This window comes from Drosophila simulans, chromosome 3R (genome assembly GCF_016746395.2).
Source record: "Drosophila simulans strain w501 chromosome 3R, Prin_Dsim_3.1, whole genome shotgun sequence".
NCBI classification, from domain to species: domain Eukaryota; kingdom Metazoa; phylum Arthropoda; class Insecta; order Diptera; family Drosophilidae; genus Drosophila; species Drosophila simulans.
Genome location: NC_052523.2, coordinates 26,159,543 through 26,180,064, shown reverse-complemented (window position 1 = coordinate 26,180,064; position 20,522 = coordinate 26,159,543). Strand labels below are relative to the sequence as shown.

Genomic DNA, 20,522 nt, shown 5'->3' with positions numbered 1-20,522 from the left:
GCGAAACTTTGTTTCAATCCAATGTAAATGTCTTGAGTGAAACATAAACTTGTCGGTTTATGGGCTTATAAAATAAATAAATTTAGATATTCGGAGGGGCGTGGACCAAAAACGAAAACAAAACAAAGCCCACAAGCCGAAACACGAGGAAAAAACGGGTTGATCATGGAGCAGGGGGTAGCATAATCGAACACAACAGGTTTTCCTCATTGTGTTTTGGGTTTTCGCCTCACTTAAAAATAACCCACAAGTGCGTAAGGAAAAAGAGCACAATGCACTCGTCTAAAAATAAATCGCAGCCACTGGGGGGCTTGGCTTCAGAAGAGCCCTTTAAGGATAAACCTTCTCAAGATAGCAACAAGTGTTTTCAGGCCTCTCTTCTCGCCGCAATGGGCACTCATTCGCCTAACGTATACCCCCTAGATAGATCATATTCCACAGCGGAAACCAACCATGCATATGCAAACTGAACGATTTCGGTTCGTCTCGACTTTTGTCTTTGAAAGCCTGAAGGTCGTGGGTCTCGGCCATTGGATTCGCCGTCGCCATCGATCGTATAATAATTGCCGCGAATGCAAAAATTAGTTGAACGCGTGATTAATGATTGGCTTTCCATTATATCCAAGTGCCTGTTTCGTCAATTAGTGACGCCCATAGAGGGAAGTTCACAAATTCCAGCCAGGCGGGAATTCAATTTCATTAGGGAAAATGTAATTCGCTCCCGTAAGGGTTAATAGCGCTCTTATTTTTGGCTCAAAATCAGGAAGTAAGGTTGACTCATCTATGAGATACTGATTGCAAACGAAACCCATGAGGAACTCAACGAAAGAAAATCAATCGTGATAATGATTACTAGACTGAATAGAAAAATGAGATTTCAAGGCATTGAAAGAAGTTAGGTCAGTTTGTGAAAATAAACGATATACTGATCAAAGGCTAGCATTTGAGATTCCCGATTGGCACTAGATTTCATTGATGTATCAAAATTCTGATTCCTGATTGTAAAAATAAACGGAATACCGCATACCCACTGGGAAATTGAGAAGAAACGCGAGAAGCGGCGGATGGCAACGAAAGCCGCGACGAGCAATAATATCGCGGCGAAGAGCGGGCGAAAAAGAAAGCAGGCGCTTATGCAATGGGCAAACAAGCGATCTAGGCAGATCCAACCAGGGGATGGGATTGTAGATCGGCGGTATCCGGATTGCGGACTCGTGGGACTCACCTTCGTTTCTCCTTTGGTTTGCCGCTGGCCGTGAGATTGGTTTTTGGGGCGCCAGGAGATGGGGAGCCAACGGACGAAGATGGTGGGGAGGCCGAGAACGAGGAGGAGCAGGAGGAGGAGGAGGCGGAGGAGTTGGTGGCCACCGCTTGGGACTGCTTCTGTTTCTCGGCCGCTGCTTCGATTGTGTCAATTAACGAAACCATTGTGTCTCCGGATTTCAAAGTGCGGCAGCATTCAAAAGATCTGCCGATGTGGAGGTTCCTGTTTTCCTTATCGCGAGTTTTTCCAGCACTTTTTGAGACTCTTCGTTGTTGTTTTCTATTATTTATCGCTGTTACTTTCGTTGTTTTCCTATGTATGAAAACTACGGTGCGCTTGTATTGGTTTCTGCGTTTGTATTGTTGTCACTACGCACACACACACACTGGCACACACTATAACTCTGTTTTCCTGTTATACCGTTATTATTTAATCACTTTTACACCGATCACCTCGATTAACTTTGTGTATATATGCTGATTTTTGATCCACAAAAAACAAAACACAAGGTTATATTATTATTTCACTGCTGTTGCTGTTGTTGTCGTTGTTATTGTGGTTGTAGTCTCAACTGGCCAATTGCACTTTGGTTTATTCGATAATTCGGATATTTGTGTTATTGCACCTTGAAGTTCTGCACCGACTTGATGTTGAATTCGCGTTTAAGCATTTCACAAACGCGATTTATCCGCAATATATGCATTTTACACTGCGCCTACAGCATTTTTCCTTTCCACACGAAATCTTAATACGCTTTTATTTTTCCGTTTTCTTTGCTTGCTGCTTCGTAAACAGTGTGGCAGCAGGGTGGAAAAATACTGCCAACGAGGTGGGAGCGCTTCCAGTATATACCAGAAATACACAACAAATGGAAATAACGGCCTATTGGGTACAGTGAATACATTTACATTTTTGTATCTTTGCATTTCGTCACAAATTCGTCACAAAAGCGAGATTAACTGAGAAAACGACTATCCGGCAGATAAATGCTTCCCAGTCACGATCGATAGTGTGGGATAGATTGAAGTTCATGACAAGCTTTATTTATTTTGTACGAAGTCACACCTAGCTCTTATCTTATGTACTCCCACCTAAGCCTTGGGCACCACTGAACTGCTATTGGGGGCCACCAGCTCATCGCCGCCTCCGTTGTTGCCCACATCCGCCAGCGGATCTGCGTTCTGGCCACCAACTGAACCGGCATCCGTGTCCAAGGCCTCGCTCAAACCATCATCGTCGTCGTCATCGCCGCCAGATTTGTTGTACACGGTGGGGTACTTCTGGAAGCAGTCCCGCATCTTGGTGAAGGCATCGTAGCAATCAGATCCCTTAGGATCGGCGGTGCTGTTCTGGAAGCAGGAGAAGGCCTCACGGAAATCGACGCCACACGGACCGGTGGCCATGCCGCCGAGACAGGGACAACTCCAGTTGATCTTGCCGTCCTTGGTGATCACGCCCTCCGGCTTTTCCGGCGGCGGCAGCTCGATGGTGCTGGGCGTGGCATGGTCCTCCTTTGTCACAAAGATCACCTTGTCCTTGCCGTACTCCTTGCAGTAAGAGAATGACATCCTGATGCGGTTAGGCTAGTTAAATGCTAGGAACTCCTCGGGGGATTCCTCGAAATCCAAGGGCTTCTGGGATGTGCTGAGCACCTGAAAATGGCAGGGCACCTCCTGATAGTATCCTATCAGGGCTATAGCTACGCGAACGCGATCCAGGAAGTTCTCGGGCACCCGGAGAATGGAGCGTTTTTGGCTGGAACTAAATTTCACAATGTCCAGTGTGGTCTGGCCACCGATTTCGCCAAATATACTGGCCAAGGAGCTATGGATGCAGCCGCAGAAGAATACGGGCGTCAGAGTCACGGAGTCTGGATCACGGAGTTTTCTGGCAATTAAAAAAGTGCATTATCTTAATTATGTTTGCATGATGCACGTGCGCACGTGGGGAATACGAGGTTCTTCGGAGTGGAACTGATTGCCCGAAACTCACAGCTTCACGTCCAGATAATGGTAACCACTCATGCTTTGGGTGCAAGTGCCAGTGCCCCTCTTTTTTTGACGGAATCTTCGGGAAAAGTCGTCCAAAAGTTGCCGGTCAGTGTGTTTTTTATGTAATTACTCCCCTTTTTTGCTGTTTCTTTCTGCTTCTCAAACAGCTGTGCGCCGCCAGAGATGCCAGCTCGGCTTACAACGGACAAGAGAAGATAAAAAATAGCTAAAAATATAGCCATTTATTAATAAATTTAAAGAGCTGCGTACTTATTGTTGTTGCAATTACTTTAATGCAATTTTATTAAAATAGCTAAACGTATATGCCGCTTTTGAATCTCATTAAGTAGCCATCACAGATAGCAATCCAGTTCGTTGTGAATAACAATAAAATCAGATCACAGTAAAATCAGTTATAATTTAAATTTAAATTCTTCATGACGGTTACAATGTATATTACACTGAAAATTACAATTCGTCGGACACACCCGCGAAAGTCTTCTCAATACTCTTCTCAAAGTCCAGCGATGACTTGGAGGTTTCCAAGATCTCAAAATGACAGGGAATCTGCTGGTAGTGACCGATGAGCTCAATGGATATGCGGGTCATATCGTGCAGTTGCTCTGGCACTCGAAAGATAACGCGATGTTGCTGGGCGCAGAACTTCACGATCTCCAGTGTGGGTTTCTCTTCGCAGAAGAAACTGTCCAGGGCGTCAAGAACGCAGCTTCGAAAGAGGGATGGGGTCAAAGCAACTGCAGTCGGATCACGAAGTTTTCTATTAAATAAATGAATATATTTACTTTAATAGCAACCAAGTTTAATTTTATTTCTCACTCTGAGCGCAGAACATCATTCTACTCACAGTTTGATGTCGAAATAGTAATAGTTTTCCATGGTGATCGCACGCGTTCGTTTTAAGCGGGGTCCACTGTAGTGATATAGTAGCTGTGCGTTCGGGGCGATTGGCAAACTGATTTTGCGGTGAATTGCGCGCCGCGCAGTTTTTGTCGAAATTCTTTCACGCAAGACGTACAATTTAAATAACGAAACTCGAAACAACAAATAGCCAAATTTATACTCGAAACTGTCAAATGGAGAAGCTAACGAATGTTCAGGCACAGCAGGAGGAGGAAGAGGAAGAAGGTCCTCTTAGCGTGACTAGATTAATGGTGAGTAGGCTGCGATCTCGACCAGGATTATGAATATTACCTACGATCCTTCTTCCAGGGCGGCAGCATCACGGCCAAGGACATCAAGCTGCTCCAGCAGGCCAGTTTGCACACCGTGGAGTCGGTGGCCAATGCCACCAAGAAGCAACTGATGGCCATTCCCGGCTTGGGCGGCGGCAAGGTGGAGCAGATCATCACGGAGGCCAACAAACTGGTGCCTCTGGGCTTCCTTAGTGCCCGCACCTTCTATCAAATGCGTGCCGATGTTGTGCAGCTGAGCACGGGCTCCAAGGAGCTGGACAAATTGCTGGGCGGCGGCATTGAGACGGGATCCATTACCGAGATCTTCGGCGAGTTCCGCTGCGGGAAGACCCAATTGTGCCACACTCTGGCAGTAACCTGCCAGCTGCCCATCAGCCAGAAGGGCGGCGAGGGCAAGTGCATGTACATCGACACGGAGAACACCTTCCGTCCGGAGCGTTTGGCTGCCATCGCGCAGAGATACAAACTGAATGAATCCGAGGTGCTGGACAATGTGGCCTTCACCCGTGCCCACAACTCCGATCAGCAGACCAAGCTCATACAGATGGCGGCGGGCATGCTCTTCGAGTCCAGGTACGCTGTCTCATCCCTCAGTAAATAAACATCACTCAATAATATAATATCTTGCAGATACGCTTTGCTGATTGTGGACAGTGCCATGGCGCTCTACAGATCGGATTATATAGGCCGCGGGGAGCTGGCCGCCCGGCAAAATCACCTGGGCTTGTTTCTGCGCATGCTCCAACGCCTGGCCGATGAGTTCGGAGTAGCTGTGGTAATTACCAACCAGGTTACTGCCTCGCTAGACGGCGCACCCGGCATGTTTGATGCCAAGAAGCCCATTGGCGGGCACATAATGGCCCACTCCTCAACCACGCGGCTGTATCTGCGCAAGGGCAAGGGCGAGACCCGCATCTGCAAGATCTACGACTCGCCCTGTCTGCCGGAATCGGAGGCCATGTTCGCCATTCTGCCGGATGGAATAGGAGACGCCAGGGAGAGCTAGTTGCTCACTTATAGGTTAATTAATGCTACATAGATTAAGAATTAAACTTCGTAGATTGTTTTTTTTTATGTTTACTTAGAATGTATGGGATAACGACGAAATAAAACAGCCGTTGCGAATTGTATGTACCATCTATATTTAATTCATTATTATTCAAATCATCTACAAACTTAGAAAATATTTAGGGGTGGTAATAAGAAGCGGATGCAGCAGGAAAAGTCCCTTTAACGCGGCGCAACACGATATGCTCCTGGCAGGCAAACAGAATTAAGGAATTTAACTGAATTTTTAACCTAGAATTAAGCATAGCCCACTTGGCTCATCAAAACTTTGTCATCCAAAGCACGGTCTTTAAGTTGCCTGGTCTGTAACGCTTAGGAGTAACTGCAAGAAAGAGGAGTCTTGAAGATGTTTTTCAACTCAGCGGTTTGCGGTTTCCAACCTACCTTATCATATAGTTGGTCCAGCAGAACACTGGCCCTCGATCATTTACTGTGGAGACGACGCGGCCGAAGCGGCGGCCTCCTTGGCCACAACCAGGCTGTTATATCCGCGCTCGTTCATCCCGACGCGAAGGTTTTCGTTGATATTTTTCGTATAGGTCTTGTAGATTTTTACCTTTTCGCAGAAGTCGATCCAGAAGTTGTCCTCGCTCTCGGGCTCCGGATTGAAGAGGCTCTTGAAGCCATCATATATGCCAGAGGAGACCTTGCGTATGGTCTGCGCCCTCTCCTTGAACTCCACCTCGTCGGACAGGTCCATTTTCCAGAGCTCCAGATTGCCCACATACCGGCGAAGTCGGCGCATTATGTCCACGCACTCCGGATTGCGCAGCAGCATCAACTTGGTGAACTCCACCTCCTTGAACTGCTCGAGGATCTCCAGGCATCTGCCCACATTGGCGCGCCGCAGGCCCAAACACTCGCGCAGCTGCTGGGAAAGTTGGATGAAGTCCCGCTCCATGAAGAGGGCATCCTCGTGCTCAATGAGCTCCTCGATGAATCGCAAAGCCTCCTGCTTGGGTATTTCGCTGCGCGTTGGCTCCACCACGATCCTGTCGGGCATGGACTCTGGATTGATTTGGCCGCTCTCCAGTTTCAGTTTGAGCTCCAAGGCTTCTTTGCGGGCGTTCTCCATCCAGGCTTCCTCGGCAGCGGCGCTCTCGAAACTCTCCGGCTTTTTGTAGTTTATGACGATTCCCAAGCACTTGGCTGTGGGCATGTACACCATGAGCATCTCGTTCCGGATGTTCTGTGTGGGCAGAAATGGAAATCAATGTATCGTAAATTGTACTAGGTTATGTCTGTTGGTTTTTCTGCATCGCACTTACATTGACTGGCCGCGACCGCTTCTGAATCGGAGTTACTGCAGCCGTGGGCTTGGATTTCTTCACTGATTTCTTGCTGGAGGTGGGGGCCGCAGCAGCCGGAGAAGCGGGGATGGCTGCGGCGGTAGCCAGACCCTCGGTGGGAACCCTTCGCTTGGCCGGCGGAGGGGCTAGTTCCGCGCCTGCCTCACTGTCGCCGTCCACATGGCGCGGTGGTGCCTTGGTCTTCCGGGTGCCGCTCTTCTTGGGCTTCTCGGGCGGTGCTGCGACTGGTTCAGCAGTGGCTGGCTCCGGCTCCGTCTCCGCCTGCTTGGGCTCCTCCGTCTTGACTCCAGCACCAGTTGCGGGCGGAGCAACTGGCTCCGCGCCGTCTAGCATATCAATGGGCGCCGAGTCCTCGCCGCGCAGGGCGCTCTCGATCTGATCGATGGCCTCGATGAACTTGGCGCGCTTCATGATCTTCTCGGTGGCGAAGCGCTCCTTGTTGCTAGCATACGGGAACAGATCCTCCAACTTGATGTTGGCCGTTTCGCCCGTGCCGTAGAAGTAAACATTGTACTTCTTGTTGTTGTTGCTCTTGGTGATTTTGGCCGGCCAGGGCGGATAGCCCTTCACCTTGGCGAACACCAGGTCGCCAATGCTGTAGGACGCAGCCGCCTTTTCCTTGCCCATTTCGTTTGACGTCTAGCTCGTTCGGTTCGCGTGCAATTCCAATATCTTTCGCCGGATTTCTGCGGCGTCTGCTTTTCTTCTTTTCGTCTCGCGCTTTCTTAGAGATGGCACTTGGCTCCGATAACAGCGACGTCGATCGCCAGTGTGGCCAGTTCAAGAGCCAGCCAGCGCTAGCAGCGCTCGTATGTGCGTTGGTCGATTGCGGTAACGGCGGAGCTGTAACTTGGCGGGCTTTTAGTTATCGAATTTATAAATGATGAAACTCAATAAAATATAAGAATATATATACATAGTGAAAAACCCTGCTTGCTGTTCTGCGTACCTTTTCACGTTGATATCCCAATCTTCTTTAGCTTATAAATAACTTTGAATGTTTTGAAGCCTAAAATTCACGGCATATTTAGCAGGCATTGCTCATTTCATTGGCCAATTACGAGTTCAAAATCGCTGGCACAGCTCCCACAGGTGGAAGTTCGTTGGCAGGCGATGCCGGATTCCCACCTCGTCGCACCCACACAAAACACCTTTGGCGTACGCACCTCGTCGCGCGAATTCACCACATCAACTCGAACTGAAAACATTTTTCGAAGGCATTTCTATTCGTCGGCCAGTCGTCGTTGGTTGGCCAGAAAGAACAGTGTTGTCCCCCACGAGTTCCCAAAAGAACTTCAGTTTGTTTACCGAATCGAATTGAATCGTTGGAGAGCGAGCAAGGCGGAAAATAGTTTTTAAATTTGGCCTGGAATCCGCGGAATTCGTTTATTGTGGAGCGTAAATTCCCGACTAAGTGCCCAGCGCGAATTCTTGAGCCCATAAACATGCAGGAGTTAATTGTCGGCGGCATCGCCATCAGTGGCGTTCCCTTCGCCAATGAGACGGTCGAGAAGGAAAGTCGCCAGAAGTGAGTAATTGCACGCACATTTTGCAGTTGGCTGCCAAGCACAAACATTTGTGGTCGACATTTGAGCCCGTTTTGTTAGCCACAAGCACTAAGCACTAGATCTGCCCAAGGTCGCCATGATGTCACCTCGGCGAACCTTTGTGGCTGCCTACTACCTAATTAGCTCGCTTTATAAATAATCACACCTGAATCGAACAAGCTAGTCGGTGGAATAAAGCAAATAGAGTGCGATACTAAGTACCAAAACCATTACTATGCTTTTGAGTAATTACCTATTATATTTAATTTTAGTAATCAGCTTTGAGATATCCATTGAAATTCGATTTCCCCTATTGCAGAAGCACAAACTCCACAAACTTGGCCATAAAGCAGCATATGCACCCCATTTGGCCACATGCGTTTTTCAAATCCGATTCGTTTTTGAGCCAAATTCCATTCTGAATTCCGATGTACTTACATGCGAGCATATTTCGAGCATGGCCCGCTTTTCGCCAGTGTCCCAATTTATTGAAGGCGGAAATCGATTCGGAACTGAATGCTTTTCATTGTAGTGTACAATGTATTCGAATATTTGAATTATTCTTGAGTTTTCGGCGCATTCTTTATCGGAGGCCCTGACTCTGACAATTGAATTCAAGGACGGCATAATTGCCAAAATGAAATTAGTCATTTATCATTGCGGCAGACGGAGGTCTGTCTGCAGCTCTGTCAAAGTTTTGGCAGTCGAAAAATGCGGATTTTGAGGCCCCGAGGTAGATCTTCATACATAGCTGGGATGTAAGCAGTCTTGTGGGTTGGAACCCATGCAGTTAGTTCTCTAGATAAACTGGGGAATGAATGGCTAGATGGATAGGCTCAGAAGATCAGCGAATTTCCACCCCGCCCATTAACCTAGATTCCCTAGAAGAAAAAACAATCATGTGATGGACAATGGAGACAAGGATTTCGGATTCCAACGCTCGCTGGCGAATTCATAAATAATGGACTTGGAATTCGAAAACAGCTCAATTTGTTCTGGCCTTTATTTTTGCATTCGGCGATAAAGTGAATAACGAACGAAACTTCGGGGGCGGTGTGAAATATTTTAATTTCACTTATTTTCAAATCAAGAAATTTTCTGCCGATGCCACTGCCTTTGGTCTAGTGAAAGTGACCGATGATTAATTTTGGCGCCGTGCCAGTGGAATTTGTGATTATTATTTAATGACGACGCCGAGTCGCCGTAAACATATAATAAAACCGAAAAGAACGAGCCATTTTGACACAACACACAAAATGGCAATACTCTCGTTCGAATAAAGTGGTTTCGAGGTGCTTTAATGTTATTTTAAAAGTAATGTAACTTCACAAGTTTCTGAACACTGAAATGCTGAAAAACTTCAAAAACATAAATGTTTTGAAATCTCTGCGAATTTCTTTGGTTTCTAGCGAAGAGTATACACTTGTTCGTCTTGAAATCAACCGAGTGCTTAATTTTACATTTACATTCCTCAGTGGCAGGAGCTTTTGGAGGGCGATGACAGCAGGGAAGGCGGCAGGGATTGGCACCTTCTATTTGATCTCCGACGATTGGATGACCGGGGGAATGTGGGTGCCATGGGATGAGAAGATGGGGAGGGCGAAAGGGAACCAGCTGGCAGATCTCTGTTTCCATTATAAGGTTGGAGCTCAGGAAATGATATAATATGAAAATATGACTGATCCCTTGCTATGTGCAGCATGTACGAGTATCCAAGGTAAGTGACCTCTTGGCTTTCCCCAGCCAAACGGATTAGATCCAACAGATCGGAGGTGCAGTGGATAATATCCCATTATGCGATGACTGATCTGTTTGTTTACGCATTCGCCAAATACCATTTTAGAAGCGCGCTATTTTCACATCGCCTCCATTTATTATACACTCCGCAAAACTAATTATAAACAGGCATTTCTGAGGTGTACAGATACAAATTTGGATATATACGTATATACTACATGTAGGTATTTTGGCAATATGTTTATTGTTTGTGCCTCAACTCAAAGAACCATGACGTCGACCCATAAATACGTAGGTGGTGGGATGGGATGGGATCGAATGGGATTGGATTGGATGGGTTGGGATGGGTTGTTTTCCATTCACAAAATTAGCCAGTACTACGCAAAAAAAAATATATACAAATACCTGCCATTTGTTTATGGCTCATTTGTGTTTGGCTTAGCAGCAGTTGTGCTCCTTTGTTCGCCCGAGGAATGTTCTTATTTTATCGGGTTTTTCACCCACTTTGAAGTGCAGCAGGTTGTCCAGCAAAATATTTGCGCATTTATGCCATTTGGCAGAGGCCCCAAAAATTATACGCATTGCATAAGCTTTTCTTTGTTCGGAAAAGGATTGAGAACTTACCAGTATTCCCTGTTTGATTCCTTGCAGTCAGCTGAGTGCAGCCAAGCTAGAGGACCACACGCCGTTTCCTGGCCTGTCCCGCCTCACTCCATCGCTGATCCTCTGCGGCGCCGCGGCCGTGGTGCCCGCCTACATGGACAAACTGGGCGTGAGCTGCGTCATCAACGTGGCGCCCGAGCTGCCGGACACACCACTGCCCAGCCAGAAGAACCCGCTCTACCTGCGCATCATGGCCCAGGATCGCTCCGAGGTGGACTTGGCCAAGCACTTCGACGAGGCGGCCGATCTGATCGAGGAGGTGCGCCTCTCCGGCGGCTGCACGTTGATCCACTGCGTGGCCGGGGTCAGCCGCTCGGCCAGCCTGTGCCTGGCCTATCTGATGAAGCACGCCGGGATGAGCCTGCGCGAGGCCTACAAGCATGTGCAGGCCATACGTCCGCAGGTTCGCCCGAACTCCGGATTCTTCCAGCAGCTGCGGCGGTACGAGCAGCAGCTGCGGGGCAGCAGCTCGGTGGCCATGGTGTACTTCGCCTCGCTGGACAAGGAGATCCCCGACATACTGGAGCCCGAGTACAGGGCCATGGAGGACTTCTACCAGCGCTACCGCAGCTCCCTCAAGAGGCGATAGGCCCGGTGTGCCGCACTTAATCTTACTTGTGATACTCGTACCCTACCACTAGACATAGATTAGATGTTTAAGTTGTGTGTGCTTAATGATAACCATGAAATGCTGAAACTTACATAAGATGTACGCTTAAGCCTCGTTCGTAATTACAAATACACTTTTATTTTCGTTTAAGAACATTGAATCTAAAGCGTTAATTAATCAGTTTTAGTATCTTCAATGAATCACAAAGTCATTGGCGAACAAACAACACACTCGTATTATATCGCACATCATCTAGTATTATTTACACGTACTCGAAAAGTAGCTAACTAAACCGTAACTCGTAGATTGGGTACCTTTAAATGCTCACGTTGTATTGTACTTGGCATCCGCGAGGCGAATTGAATAGATATACAGATATACAGATATGAGTAGGAGGAGCAGGCGCCCTCCGCTTAGGATGTGTGTATGTACATTAACACCTAGAATTCAGCATCTCAACACAAGCGACTTAGACGAGACTTAAATCGAACGAAATAATTGGCTAGCTAAAGGCAGAAGTAACCGTTTGTGTACAATCAGCTAAGTTAACTCTAGTTCTACTCAGAGGCCAGTGGCAACGGCGGCTGCTGCTGCATCAGTTTCTTTAGGTTTTCGTACGCCGTGTTCATGATGCCCCAGCTGATGAAGGAGCGGCCTGTGTTGAAGGCGCATCCTCGATAGAAGTTGCCGATGCGGCGATCGCGCTCTACATAAATTCGCTTGCACGCCTGCCAGCTGCCCTCTGACCTCTGGCCCATCTCACTCTGCAGCGACACCTTGATCACATTGAGCGGGTAGAATATTGTGCTTATGCTCGCACCGATCACGGCACCCGCTATGAACTCCTGCACCGTTCGAGTGGATACGGATTTCTGTGGATGGATAACGATTGGTTAGTATATTAGTATGCTTGTATGTGTGGTAGGGTCAACACTCACTCTTTTAGGCAGCCGGACGCTGGCCTCTTCTCGCAGTACGAAGAATAACGCGTTGGACAGGCCGTTGCGCCAAAATACTGGTTCGAGTCCCCTGTAGAGCTCCCGGTACCCGTGGTGGGATACCACATACCTGGGGAATGGTAAAAAGCCATAAGGAAATGACGTTCGCAAAGTTAAAGACCCGGCAGCTATCTATCCGCATCTCTCACAGACATAAACTTCGGTCACCTGCTCACCTGAATGCGTTTTGTGTGTTGGAGAAGTGCTGATGGAACTTGGAGTCCGCGAGGAGGGTTTGCACCCGTTCGAAGGGCAGGAGGATGGACTCGGCGCTGCCGGCAACCACAGCCGCTATCACCTTGGCCCCGTAGTCGTTCAGGCGGTAGTCCTCCACTAGGTACCTCCTCGTCCCGTCGAACACCCCGAACATAATGGACAGGGAGATGGTCTTTTGGGCGAGCGGCGGCAGCATGCCGCGGTACAGGAAGCCCAGTCCCTCGTGACGCAGCTGTGCAAAGGCCGAGGTGATGGGCACGCCGTGCAGCATCTGACGGAAGATCATCTTGTAGATGGGATAGGTGACCGCGATGTTGACGAAGGCTGCACCGCAGCCGCAGGCGAACTCCTCCCACTGGAAGGAGCCGAAGAAGCGCTTCGAGAAGACGCTGCCATGCAGCAGTTTCCCCGCCTCCCCGTTTCCATATGGGATGTGGGCTCTTTCGGGTGGAAGCCTTTTGGGGGGCGGTGGGTCGGTGGTTTTCGCGACGTTCGGTGCTCCATCGTCTTTCATCTTGCTGCTGTCCTGTCTTTATTTCGGGCGTGTGGAGAAGTGCGCATTTGTCACCGCGTTACCATTGTAACTACTCACACACGGGGATTGCACTGGTTTGGTTTGTTTTGGTTTCGATTCGCATCGGTTTTAATTATATAATAATGAAGAAGAACCACGGTTTGACGGCCACAGCCAGTGTGACCGTCGCTGGACCTCTGCTGCATACCAAAGGACTCTGTTATCCAAATTGTTTGCAAGCCAACAATAATTAATTATCGAACTTAAATTTGCAGCGGCGGCTTTCAGTTTTGTACTCGCCCTTTTCGGTAATGTTCAAACTTAATATAACATATTAATTAAAATATTCTTAACAGTGCCTTTAACAGCACTGTCACCTTATTTTAACCGAATCACCCTGTGCAGTTGTTTCACCGGCGCAAAGACCACCCTATCCCAAACTTATCATGTGCTGATATGCATTGGTTTCCCTAAAATCCACGACTTGGATTCTTTCATATCAGCCTCCTTAACATCGGGAACACCTGCTCCTTGACCGCTTCTGTCAGCTTTTTACCTTTTCATTCCCTGCTGTCTTATCTCTTTTATCATATGACGGTGTTGAAAAACATCTATTGAACAGCTGTTGCAACCAGTGAATAAATGAAATATGTTCACACTGCACAGTGGGTCAAGAGGCAAAGCATGATTAAAATAATAAAAAAATTATCAAGCTGAAAATAGGTCTACATTTTGTTGCATATAGTGCCATTCGTCGCAGTTGCTCGGATGGTCCCACTTGTAAATGCTTAAACACTTTATTTGACGCGCCCAAGTTTAAATTCATTAACCGATGATCCGCAACATATCGCTTGGCGTCGCCATGAACGAAACTATCGGCGAAACATCGACGCACGACGTATCGATGTTTTTTCACACCACCAGCTTTTTCTTTTCGCTTCTGGTTTCCGGCAAGGTATGTGCGTGATTTTGGGCCCACGTGTATTTCTATTAATTTTAAGCCGTAATTCTCGTTTTTGGCGGTTTTGAGTTGAACTGCGTTGGTCCGTGCGCCGTTCGCAAGTGTGCGGTTCGTATTTCGACCGAATTCGGTCCGATTCCTGTGAGAGTTCGCCAAATGGCTTCTGTTTGTGTTGGGAATTCGTGGGGCGACTCACCGGAAACTCATTGGATACTGCCCAAGAAGCCAGCCCAACCTGGTTGACTTATGCATTAGTGGGCTACCTTGTGTGTTATTAGCTTGATAAGTGATAATCCCCGTGGATCAGTGCACTAATGGCTGCTTTTGTTGTGTCCTTCCAGCTTCAAGATGACCATCCGCCCAGCATACAGGCCCAAGATCGTGAAGAAGCGCACCAAGCACTTCATCCGCCACCAGTCGGATCGATATGCTAAGCTGTCGGTGAGTGCCTACGACGATTGTGCCAAAAGCCCGTGTTTAATCCACATGTCTCCTTGCAGCACAAATGGCGCAAGCCCAAGGGTATCGACAACAGAGTGCGTCGCCGCTTCAAGGGACAGTATCTGATGCCCAACATCGGTTACGGATCGAACAAGCGCACCCGCCACATGCTGCCCACCGGATTCAAGAAGTTCCTGGTGCACAACGTGCGCGAGCTGGAGGTCCTGCTCATGCAGAACCGCGTCTACTGCGGCGAGATCGCCCACGGCGTCTCTTCCAAGAAGCGCAAGGAGATCGTCGAGCGCGCCAAGCAGCTGTCGGTCCGCCTCACCAACCCCAACGGTCGCCTGCGTTCTCAAGAGAACGAGTAAGCTTAAGATTCTTGAGAGTTCTTGTAACGTGGTCGGAATACACATTTGTAAACGTTAATATACCGGACTTTTAGTTAAAAAAGGATGTGCGAGTGCCGAGTTCAATTGTCATTTCTGAGATTGGGATAGCAGCACCATTGATAACATGTGCATTATCTGGGTGGATGTCGGTTGATCCAGAGATTATGGCCTTTCTTTCGTATAGCAACTGCCTTAAGATTTTAGATTTTCAATCCTTATCGCTGAATTTTGTTATAGATCATTTGTTTGCCCTTAATATTGAAAGAGGTTGTTTATATGAAATCATACATATTGCATTTATTTTACAGAGCGGGGTACAATTATTATCAGAAATGCTTCAGTCTAAATGAAACGCAGTAATTGAAATACCAGGTAAATTATATTTTGTAGGAATCTACAAAAATCAAGTACAAAGAGGAGAAAATACACTAGGGATAGATAAACAATTACTTATTTTAGGCAATAGTAGCTCATTTCAAAACTACGTCGTGATCAAATTGCAAGTGGTGCTCTAGCTCCTTCTTGTTCTCGAAGTTGGTATTGCAAATGAGACAGAAGCCGCTGTTCTCATCGTTGTCAGACATGATGACGGTGACGGCCGCCTCCGATTCGTCGACGTCCACATGCAGCTCCTCCACCACCTGCTGCTCGTCGGCGGGCGCCTCCTCGCGAACCCCGTAGACGACGTCGCCCTCGTGGGTCTTCATGTGCATCTTGAGGGTGTAGCGCTCGGTGAAGGACTTGGGGCAGACGGAGCAGTAGTGTCTTGGGCGGTTCTCCTTGTGAATGAGCGTGTGATGGTTGAAGGTCTTGCGCGACTTGAACGACACATTGCAGATGCTGCATATGATGGGGTTCTCCTCGGCCTCGTGGCGCAGACGGTGGTTGTAGAGCAGGTTGTCCTGAGAGAACCTCAGGCCGCACTTCTCGCACTGGTACTTCTTCTTGTCCCAGTGCATGCGCATGTGGCGCAGGGTGTTCACCGGGCGCGAGAAGCTCTTGGGGCAGTAGCGGCACTGCTTTTCCGTCTTGCCCTCGTGCAGATTCATGTGCAGCTCCAAGTACTCCTCGTCGCGCCGGATCACACCGCAGATGGGGCAGATGTGGTTGGGCTGCTTGGAGTGCTCCTCGCTAATGTGCTTCTGCAGTTGATACCAGGAGTTGTATACCTTGCCGCAGGTTGTGCACTCCTGCTTGGCGCGCTTTTTCGCCTGTCTGTCCTCGCCATCGGAGGACTTGCCAAACAGGGCCTCGGAGTCGCCCACATCCACGTCCTCGCAGATGAAGTCATCGTCGTCGTCGTCGTCGTCGTCGCCATCCTCCTCCTCGTCCACGAACTCTCTCTTTACCTCCGTGTCGGACTCCTCCTGATCCTTGACAAGCTCCACGAACAGGGCGTCCGCCTCGGCATCGGCGTCTGTCTCGACATCGCTTTGGGGTATCTCCACCTCCTCCACAAGTATGTCCTCGCCGGACTCCGGCACCTCGAACTCGGACTTTAGAGCGCCCTTCAACTGGGTTGTCAGCCTCTTCTGGGTGGTCATCAGGTTCACCATGATCGTGTCGTAGTCGGAGAGCTCCTGGAAGCAGCGCGGGCACAGCCGAGCGCCGGGCTTCAGGTCCAGCTGCGTCTGGATGCAGTTGGCCAGGTGGGTGAGGACCAGGGACACTGTTTTTTGCGACGACGGCACCTTGGCCGACAGCGTCTCGTAGCGCATGGAGCTGGATGAGCCCGTGTCGCTCATATCGACGGCGCCGCAGAAGAAGCAAGTGTCCATTGCGCCGACGGTGGTCCTTTTAGCGATTCCGTTTCGGGCGGCGTTTGTTTACAACCTTTTAAATTGTGTATGGAATTTAATAGAGTTGGCAAAATGATGAATATCGGAAGCTATACTAAAACGCGTGAAATGCAACCATGGCATAATACCCACCAGGGCTGGCGAACGATGCCGATTGATGCCAGGAACGAAACGTTGGGAATGGAACAGGGTGTGAAAAACTGAAATATATGAGCTGAATATTAAAAATAAATGAATGCTCAATATTGCAAACGAATATTCAATTGCTTAAATATAGAATTTGATTTTGTTTTTTATGATGGTATTGGTGGCAACCAATTACTCAAGTGTACAAGAAGCAAAAAATTGAATTAAATACGCCATTTATTGAAATTGTTTATAATATAATGTTTTAATTTTATTTTATATAAATTATGCGAATGGCTTCAACTTAATGAAGTAATTACATAAGTGTAAAGAACACAATTGGTACCTACTTAGAATCTTTATAAGGATATGTTTAATTTTAATTAAGCACTTCAAGCCAATGAAGCAATAATAAAATTGTCATATAGACAAGCCCAAGTATTTAGAATATGGCTCGCCCCGCTCAATCTAACCTAAGAATCTCAGTGATTTGGAAACTAATAAGATCGCTTTCGCTGTGTCCGGATTCAGCAAGTGAGTCCTGTGGCCCGAAAACTGAGCAATTTCCGGTTTGTTTTACAAAGGATCGATGCCGTTTGCCAATGGATCGACTGCTCCGCACAAAAGTTCGGGTCGCACTTGAGGGAACTTGAGCTTTGGAGGCAACTGAGGAATCGGGCTCCAGGTTATCCTTGCATATCAAATCCCTCAACTTGGCCAGCACGGAGTACAGTATTTTAAGGCGCTTCACGATGCGCTTAGGATCCACTGGGATATCCAGGTTAACCACGGCCTGGCACTCGCGCAGGATCAGGATGAGGTCCTTGTGCACCCGCTTGCCATCTTCACTGAGTCCCGAGTAATTGACGGGCAGCCGAAAGTGCTCCACCACCACTCCGCCCCTCTGGACAATCAGCTTCAGATGGCTTCTGTCCTGGACATGGATCCTCTCACCTAGCATGTCCAGATAGTTGTTGATCAGGGAGCAGCTATCGATGATTTCATGGATGACGTTCCGAAAGATCAGCAGTTCCTGGTTGAAATGCTCCTGCAAGACCTCCGCGTGGTGTGCGGATGAAGCGGACTCTGGCAGCTGGAGAGCGGGCACAATGCAGGCATCCAGGGACTCCAGTGAAGCCAGGCAGCTCCTGACAATCGTCTTCGTTTTGATGTCCTGCGAGAAGGCTATGGCAAGCACCCCAATCTGCTGAATGCGATCCATGTTGGTGTCGAATGAGGAGATTAGCTCTTGAGCTCCCGCAGGATCCCTTTGCAGTGCGTCCTTTAGCTTCTCCACTGAAGCGTTTTCCAGATCTATCAGACTGACGAACAGCAAGTGCAGCAGCGCCTCATTGAGAAAGGATTCCAGGGCATAGAGGGCCCGTTCTAGGGAGAGGGCCTCCAGCTTCCGATGACCACTGTTGGGCTCGCCCGCCTCCTCGTGGAAAGTGGCACATTCGGCGAGCAAGGTCTCGCACAGAGCCGTCAGAGCCTTCTTGTCCGACTGAATGGCCACATTGGCAAAGGCCAGGGCGTGGCGAACGATGTGATTAACTATGCTGGCCAGCTGGTAGGTGTCCTCCGTGAAGCTATCTTCCAGAATGTGCAGCGAGTTGTTGCTCTGCTGGGCCAGCTTCTCCATGTAGTCATCCAAGTGGTCCAGAGCCAGGTCCATGAGCTCAACAAAGGAGTGATCCTCTAGGTTCTTGTCTGGGGTCACGTTGCCTTCCAGTTGCGTCAAGGAGACGAGCAGTCGCCGCAAGCACCAGTCCAAGCGGTCGAGGAAGTGCTGCCTGGTCATCTGCGGTGCCTCCATGCTGATGGTCCGCTCCAGGTGAGTGATGCAGGTTACCACCTGGGTGAGGCACAGGAAGATAGTCTCCACATCCAGGTTGGCGCCACTGGGCGCCACCTCCGGCAGCCTGGCCTTCAGATCGCTGGCGAAGTCCAGGAAAGTGGCGCAGAACTCGTTCAGCCAGCCAATGTTGCCGGTGCTGCTGTAGCCCTCCACAATCAGCTCACTGCAAGTGTTTAACTGGGCCAATAGCGATTCCATGATGCTCTATGAGATGTGCTCCGGGAAACAGAAATGTTCGACTAAGTTGTGGCAAACGACGGGACACCTTTATATACTATGCCAAGCGCACAGGTAGAAGGACCTATTTTGGGGATTAAAAAACATCTGCCTGTTTTATTGCCATACCCGCGGAAATTCGCGAAATCCGCGACTTTACCTGCTGGGGTTCCTGGAAAATGGGCGAAGAACTGCAAGAACTGGTACTTTCCGTCAATGATTGTTTAGATTTAATTTTATGATACATACGCGCGCTAATGCACCCATGAGCTGGGCTTCTTAGATTAATCTAGCAAAGGACTACCCTAAAAGAACCTGACGGTGGCTTCATTGGCCTCCGCCGACTCCGGCTTCTCGACCGGCTGGTGGACCCGCTTGTGCACCTTCAGGGTGTACTTGTCCACGAACGACTTCTCGCAGTCGGGACAGGGGTAGCGCGGCCGGTCCGTCTGGTGGGTGCGCAAGTGGTGTTTGTAGGTGCGCTTGGTCTTGAACTGCTGGTGGCATACCTCGCAGATCAGGGCGTTCTCCTCGGCGTCGTGGCGCATCAGATGGTTGTACATTAGCCAGGAGAGCGAGAAGCGTTCGCCGCACTTGTCGCACTGGTACTTCTTCTTGTCCCAGTGCACCTCCATGTGGCGCAGGACGTTCCGCTTGTGCGAGAACTTTTTGTCGCAGTAGCGGCACTCGAGTTCTGTTTTGCCCTCGTGCAAGTTCATGTGCAGATCTAGTACCTCATCGTCCTTGACTTTCAAGCCACACACGTTGCAGGTGGCGTGCTCGCTCTTCTGGCAGGTGTCCGCCTTGATGTGCCGCTCGAGCACCTCCTGGCTGGAGAACATCTCGCCGCAGATATGGCAGGGTATCTCGGTGGTCTCGGTGAAGAACTCCTCCTCCGACGACGGCATGCTGTCGTCCGGCTCGCTGAACTGGAACTCCTCGTCCAGCATTTCCTCCTTCATGAACTCCTCGCACTCATCCCCCTCGCCCGGCTGACTTTCGGGCTCCTTGAGGGCAGTGGCCTGGACGATCTTGAAAGCCGGCACCTGGACGCGGGCCCTCTTCGCCGCCTGTTGCTTGGCCTCCGCCTTGCCCTCCACCTGCCTGCAGCCGAGCAGTGCGTCCGCAATCTGGCGCTGCACTTGGCTGAGATTCCTCACCAGCCTGTCATAGTTGAAGAGATACTCCAGGCAGTCCCTGCAGGCGGCCGAGTTGGGCAGCAGCTCTAGCCGCTGGTTTATGATCTTCTCGAAGTATTTCAGTATATCCTTGATGGGCTTAAAGGTTCCTGGCACAATGCAGCCTGTGAAAAAATCGGCTATCAGGACTTTCGAGCGCGGCGGAAGCGAACGTTACCTTCTATCAGCTGAAACACCCCCACGGACTTCTCCTTGCCGCAAACGAAGCAAAACGGACGCGTGGAGCTCATCTAGTCGCCGTGGAATCCAATCGAAAATTCGGCTTAAACAATTTAATTTGTGTATATTTTGTTGTGAACGCCAGAGCTGTGCCGATAGTGGCGATAGTATCGACTGCGTGCTGTCGGCGTAATCGATATATTTGCGGTCACTAATTCCAACGTTTTCTTTTTCAGTTT

At 49.0% G+C, this 20,522-nt stretch overlaps 12 protein-coding genes across 13 annotated transcripts in view; 3 read left to right on the top strand and 9 right to left on the bottom strand.

The window, feature by feature from the left end:
* LOC6730177 (protein similar) overlaps nucleotides 1-2,095 on the bottom strand; it is a 62,947-nt gene extending 60,852 nt beyond the window's left edge. Inside the window, exon 1 of the mRNA XM_002105432.4 lies at nucleotides 1,226-2,095. Coding sequence (XP_002105468.2) covers nucleotides 1,226-1,428 — 203 coding nt within the window. The 5' untranslated portion in view covers nucleotides 1,429-2,095. The remainder of the gene's footprint in view (nucleotides 1-1,225) is intronic.
* Nucleotides 2,096-2,285: 190 nt separating this feature from the next.
* On the bottom strand, nucleotides 2,286-3,399 carry LOC6730175. The gene is made up of 2 exons (XM_002105430.4): nucleotides 3,257-3,399; nucleotides 2,286-3,151 (listed from the first exon to the last, which is right to left on the bottom strand). Exons 1-2 carry the CDS (start codon nucleotides 3,286-3,288, stop codon nucleotides 2,848-2,850), a joined length of 336 nt encoding a protein of 111 aa, XP_002105466.1. The 5' UTR covers nucleotides 3,289-3,399; the 3' UTR covers nucleotides 2,286-2,847.
* LOC6730176 (mitochondrial intermembrane space import and assembly protein 40-B) lies at nucleotides 2,356-2,832 on the bottom strand. Its single transcript, XM_039294472.2, has one exon. It carries the CDS (start codon nucleotides 2,830-2,832, stop codon nucleotides 2,356-2,358), a length of 477 nt encoding a protein of 158 aa, XP_039150406.1.
* LOC6730174 lies at nucleotides 3,257-4,256 on the bottom strand. The gene is made up of 3 exons (XM_002105429.4): nucleotides 4,121-4,256; nucleotides 3,545-4,033; nucleotides 3,257-3,481 (listed from the first exon to the last, which is right to left on the bottom strand). Exons 1-2 carry the CDS (start codon nucleotides 4,150-4,152, stop codon nucleotides 3,724-3,726), a joined length of 342 nt encoding a protein of 113 aa, XP_002105465.1. The 5' UTR covers nucleotides 4,153-4,256; the 3' UTR covers nucleotides 3,257-3,481; nucleotides 3,545-3,723.
* Nucleotides 4,257-4,285: 29 nt separating this feature from the next.
* Nucleotides 4,286-5,610, top strand: LOC6730173 (DNA repair protein Rad51 homolog). Its single transcript, XM_002105428.4, has 3 exons — nucleotides 4,286-4,427; nucleotides 4,486-5,042; nucleotides 5,100-5,610. The coding sequence occupies exons 1-3, from the start codon at nucleotides 4,350-4,352 to the stop codon at nucleotides 5,473-5,475; spliced, it is 1,011 nt and encodes a 336-aa protein (XP_002105464.1). The 5' UTR covers nucleotides 4,286-4,349; the 3' UTR covers nucleotides 5,476-5,610.
* Nucleotides 5,595-7,709, bottom strand: LOC6730172 (PC4 and SFRS1-interacting protein). The gene is made up of 3 exons (XM_016177826.3): nucleotides 6,806-7,709; nucleotides 5,922-6,726; nucleotides 5,595-5,859 (listed from the first exon to the last, which is right to left on the bottom strand). The coding sequence occupies exons 1-2, from the start codon at nucleotides 7,472-7,474 to the stop codon at nucleotides 5,965-5,967; spliced, it is 1,431 nt and encodes a 476-aa protein (XP_016036931.1). The 5' UTR covers nucleotides 7,475-7,709; the 3' UTR covers nucleotides 5,595-5,859; nucleotides 5,922-5,964.
* A 199-nt stretch (nucleotides 7,710-7,908) lies between these two features.
* LOC6730171 (dual specificity protein phosphatase 18) lies at nucleotides 7,909-11,564 on the top strand. The gene is made up of 2 exons (XM_016174135.3): nucleotides 7,909-8,375; nucleotides 10,783-11,564. Exons 1-2 carry the CDS (start codon nucleotides 8,293-8,295, stop codon nucleotides 11,381-11,383), a joined length of 684 nt encoding a protein of 227 aa, XP_016036930.1. The 5' UTR covers nucleotides 7,909-8,292; the 3' UTR covers nucleotides 11,384-11,564.
* On the bottom strand, nucleotides 11,520-13,543 carry LOC6730170 (mitochondrial nicotinamide adenine dinucleotide transporter SLC25A51). The gene is made up of 3 exons (XM_002105425.4): nucleotides 12,579-13,543; nucleotides 12,343-12,472; nucleotides 11,520-12,276 (listed from the first exon to the last, which is right to left on the bottom strand). Exons 1-3 carry the CDS (start codon nucleotides 13,130-13,132, stop codon nucleotides 11,962-11,964), a joined length of 999 nt encoding a protein of 332 aa, XP_002105461.1. The 5' UTR covers nucleotides 13,133-13,543; the 3' UTR covers nucleotides 11,520-11,961.
* Nucleotides 13,544-13,943: 400 nt separating this feature from the next.
* Nucleotides 13,944-14,963, top strand: LOC6730169 (60S ribosomal protein L32). Of its 2 annotated transcripts, none has more exons than XM_016174142.3 (3): nucleotides 13,944-14,087; nucleotides 14,435-14,534; nucleotides 14,594-14,963. In XM_016174142.3, the coding sequence occupies exons 2-3, from the start codon at nucleotides 14,442-14,444 to the stop codon at nucleotides 14,903-14,905; spliced, it is 405 nt and encodes a 134-aa protein (XP_016036928.1). In that variant the 5' UTR covers nucleotides 13,944-14,087; nucleotides 14,435-14,441; the 3' UTR covers nucleotides 14,906-14,963. The 2 variants fall into 2 exon arrangements, with proteins under 2 accessions (XP_016036928.1, XP_016036927.1); XM_016174141.2 differs by having other exon boundaries at nucleotides 14,068-14,091.
* A 240-nt stretch (nucleotides 14,964-15,203) lies between these two features.
* On the bottom strand, nucleotides 15,204-16,876 carry LOC6730168 (serendipity locus protein delta). Its single transcript, XM_002105423.4, has one exon. The coding sequence runs from the start codon at nucleotides 16,702-16,704 to the stop codon at nucleotides 15,397-15,399; it is 1,308 nt and encodes a 435-aa protein (XP_002105459.2). The 5' UTR covers nucleotides 16,705-16,876; the 3' UTR covers nucleotides 15,204-15,396.
* Nucleotides 16,877-17,097: 221 nt separating this feature from the next.
* On the bottom strand, nucleotides 17,098-19,224 carry LOC6730166 (serendipity locus protein alpha). The gene is made up of 2 exons (XM_016177825.3): nucleotides 19,086-19,224; nucleotides 17,098-19,010 (listed from the first exon to the last, which is right to left on the bottom strand). Exon 2 carries the CDS (start codon nucleotides 18,905-18,907, stop codon nucleotides 17,315-17,317), a length of 1,593 nt encoding a protein of 530 aa, XP_016036926.1. The 5' UTR covers nucleotides 18,908-19,010; nucleotides 19,086-19,224; the 3' UTR covers nucleotides 17,098-17,314.
* On the bottom strand, nucleotides 19,133-20,458 carry LOC6730165 (serendipity locus protein beta). Its single transcript, XM_002105420.4, has 2 exons — nucleotides 20,282-20,458; nucleotides 19,133-20,228 (listed from the first exon to the last, which is right to left on the bottom strand). The coding sequence occupies exons 1-2, from the start codon at nucleotides 20,352-20,354 to the stop codon at nucleotides 19,231-19,233; spliced, it is 1,071 nt and encodes a 356-aa protein (XP_002105456.1). The 5' UTR covers nucleotides 20,355-20,458; the 3' UTR covers nucleotides 19,133-19,230.
* Between the last annotated feature and the right edge of the window lie 64 nt (nucleotides 20,459-20,522).

Coding starts and splice junctions, on each gene's coding strand:
- LOC6730166 (XM_016177825.3), bottom strand. CDS start 18,907: ATGGAATCGCTATTGGCCCAGTTAAACACTTGCAGTGAGCTGATTGTG.
- LOC6730175 (XM_002105430.4), bottom strand. CDS start 3,288: ATGAGTGGTTACCATTATCTGGACGTGAAGCT. Junction 3,152..3,256: donor CATTATCTGGACGTGAAGCT/GTGAGTTTCGGG, acceptor TTTAATTGCCAG/AAAACTCCGTGATCCAGACT.
- LOC6730168 (XM_002105423.4), bottom strand. CDS start 16,704: ATGGACACTTGCTTCTTCTGCGGCGCCGTCGATATGAGCGACACGGGC.
- LOC6730176 (XM_039294472.2), bottom strand. CDS start 2,832: ATGTCATTCTCTTACTGCAAGGAGTACGGCAAGGACAAGGTGATCTTT.
- LOC6730165 (XM_002105420.4), bottom strand. CDS start 20,354: ATGAGCTCCACGCGTCCGTTTTGCTTCGTTTGCGGCAAGGAGAAGTCC. Junction 20,229..20,281: donor GGTGTTTCAGCTGATAGAAG/GTAACGTTCGCT, acceptor ATTTTTTCACAG/GCTGCATTGTGCCAGGAACC.
- LOC6730171 (XM_016174135.3), top strand. CDS start 8,293: ATGCAGGAGTTAATTGTCGGCGGCATCGCCATCAGTGGCGTTCCCTTC. Junction 8,376..10,782: donor GAGAAGGAAAGTCGCCAGAA/GTGAGTAATTGC, acceptor GATTCCTTGCAG/TCAGCTGAGTGCAGCCAAGC.
- LOC6730174 (XM_002105429.4), bottom strand. CDS start 4,152: ATGGAAAACTATTACTATTTCGACATCAAACT. Junction 4,034..4,120: donor TACTATTTCGACATCAAACT/GTGAGTAGAATG, acceptor TTTATTTAATAG/AAAACTTCGTGATCCGACTG.
- LOC6730170 (XM_002105425.4), bottom strand. CDS start 13,132: ATGAAAGACGATGGAGCACCGAACGTCGCGAAAACCACCGACCCACCG. Junction 12,473..12,578: donor AACACACAAAACGCATTCAG/GTGAGCAGGTGA, acceptor ACCATTCCCCAG/GTATGTGGTATCCCACCACG. Junction 12,277..12,342: donor GCGTCCGGCTGCCTAAAAGA/GTGAGTGTTGAC, acceptor ATCCATCCACAG/AAATCCGTATCCACTCGAAC.
- LOC6730173 (XM_002105428.4), top strand. CDS start 4,350: ATGGAGAAGCTAACGAATGTTCAGGCACAGCAGGAGGAGGAAGAGGAA. Junction 4,428..4,485: donor TTAGCGTGACTAGATTAATG/GTGAGTAGGCTG, acceptor TCCTTCTTCCAG/GGCGGCAGCATCACGGCCAA. Junction 5,043..5,099: donor GGCATGCTCTTCGAGTCCAG/GTACGCTGTCTC, acceptor AATATCTTGCAG/ATACGCTTTGCTGATTGTGG.
- LOC6730169 (XM_016174142.3), top strand. CDS start 14,442: ATGACCATCCGCCCAGCATACAGGCCCAAGATCGTGAAGAAGCGCACC. Junction 14,535..14,593: donor ATCGATATGCTAAGCTGTCG/GTGAGTGCCTAC, acceptor GTCTCCTTGCAG/CACAAATGGCGCAAGCCCAA.
- LOC6730172 (XM_016177826.3), bottom strand. CDS start 7,474: ATGGGCAAGGAAAAGGCGGCTGCGTCCTACAGCATTGGCGACCTGGTG. Junction 6,727..6,805: donor AGCGGTCGCGGCCAGTCAAT/GTAAGTGCGATG, acceptor CTGCCCACACAG/AACATCCGGAACGAGATGCT.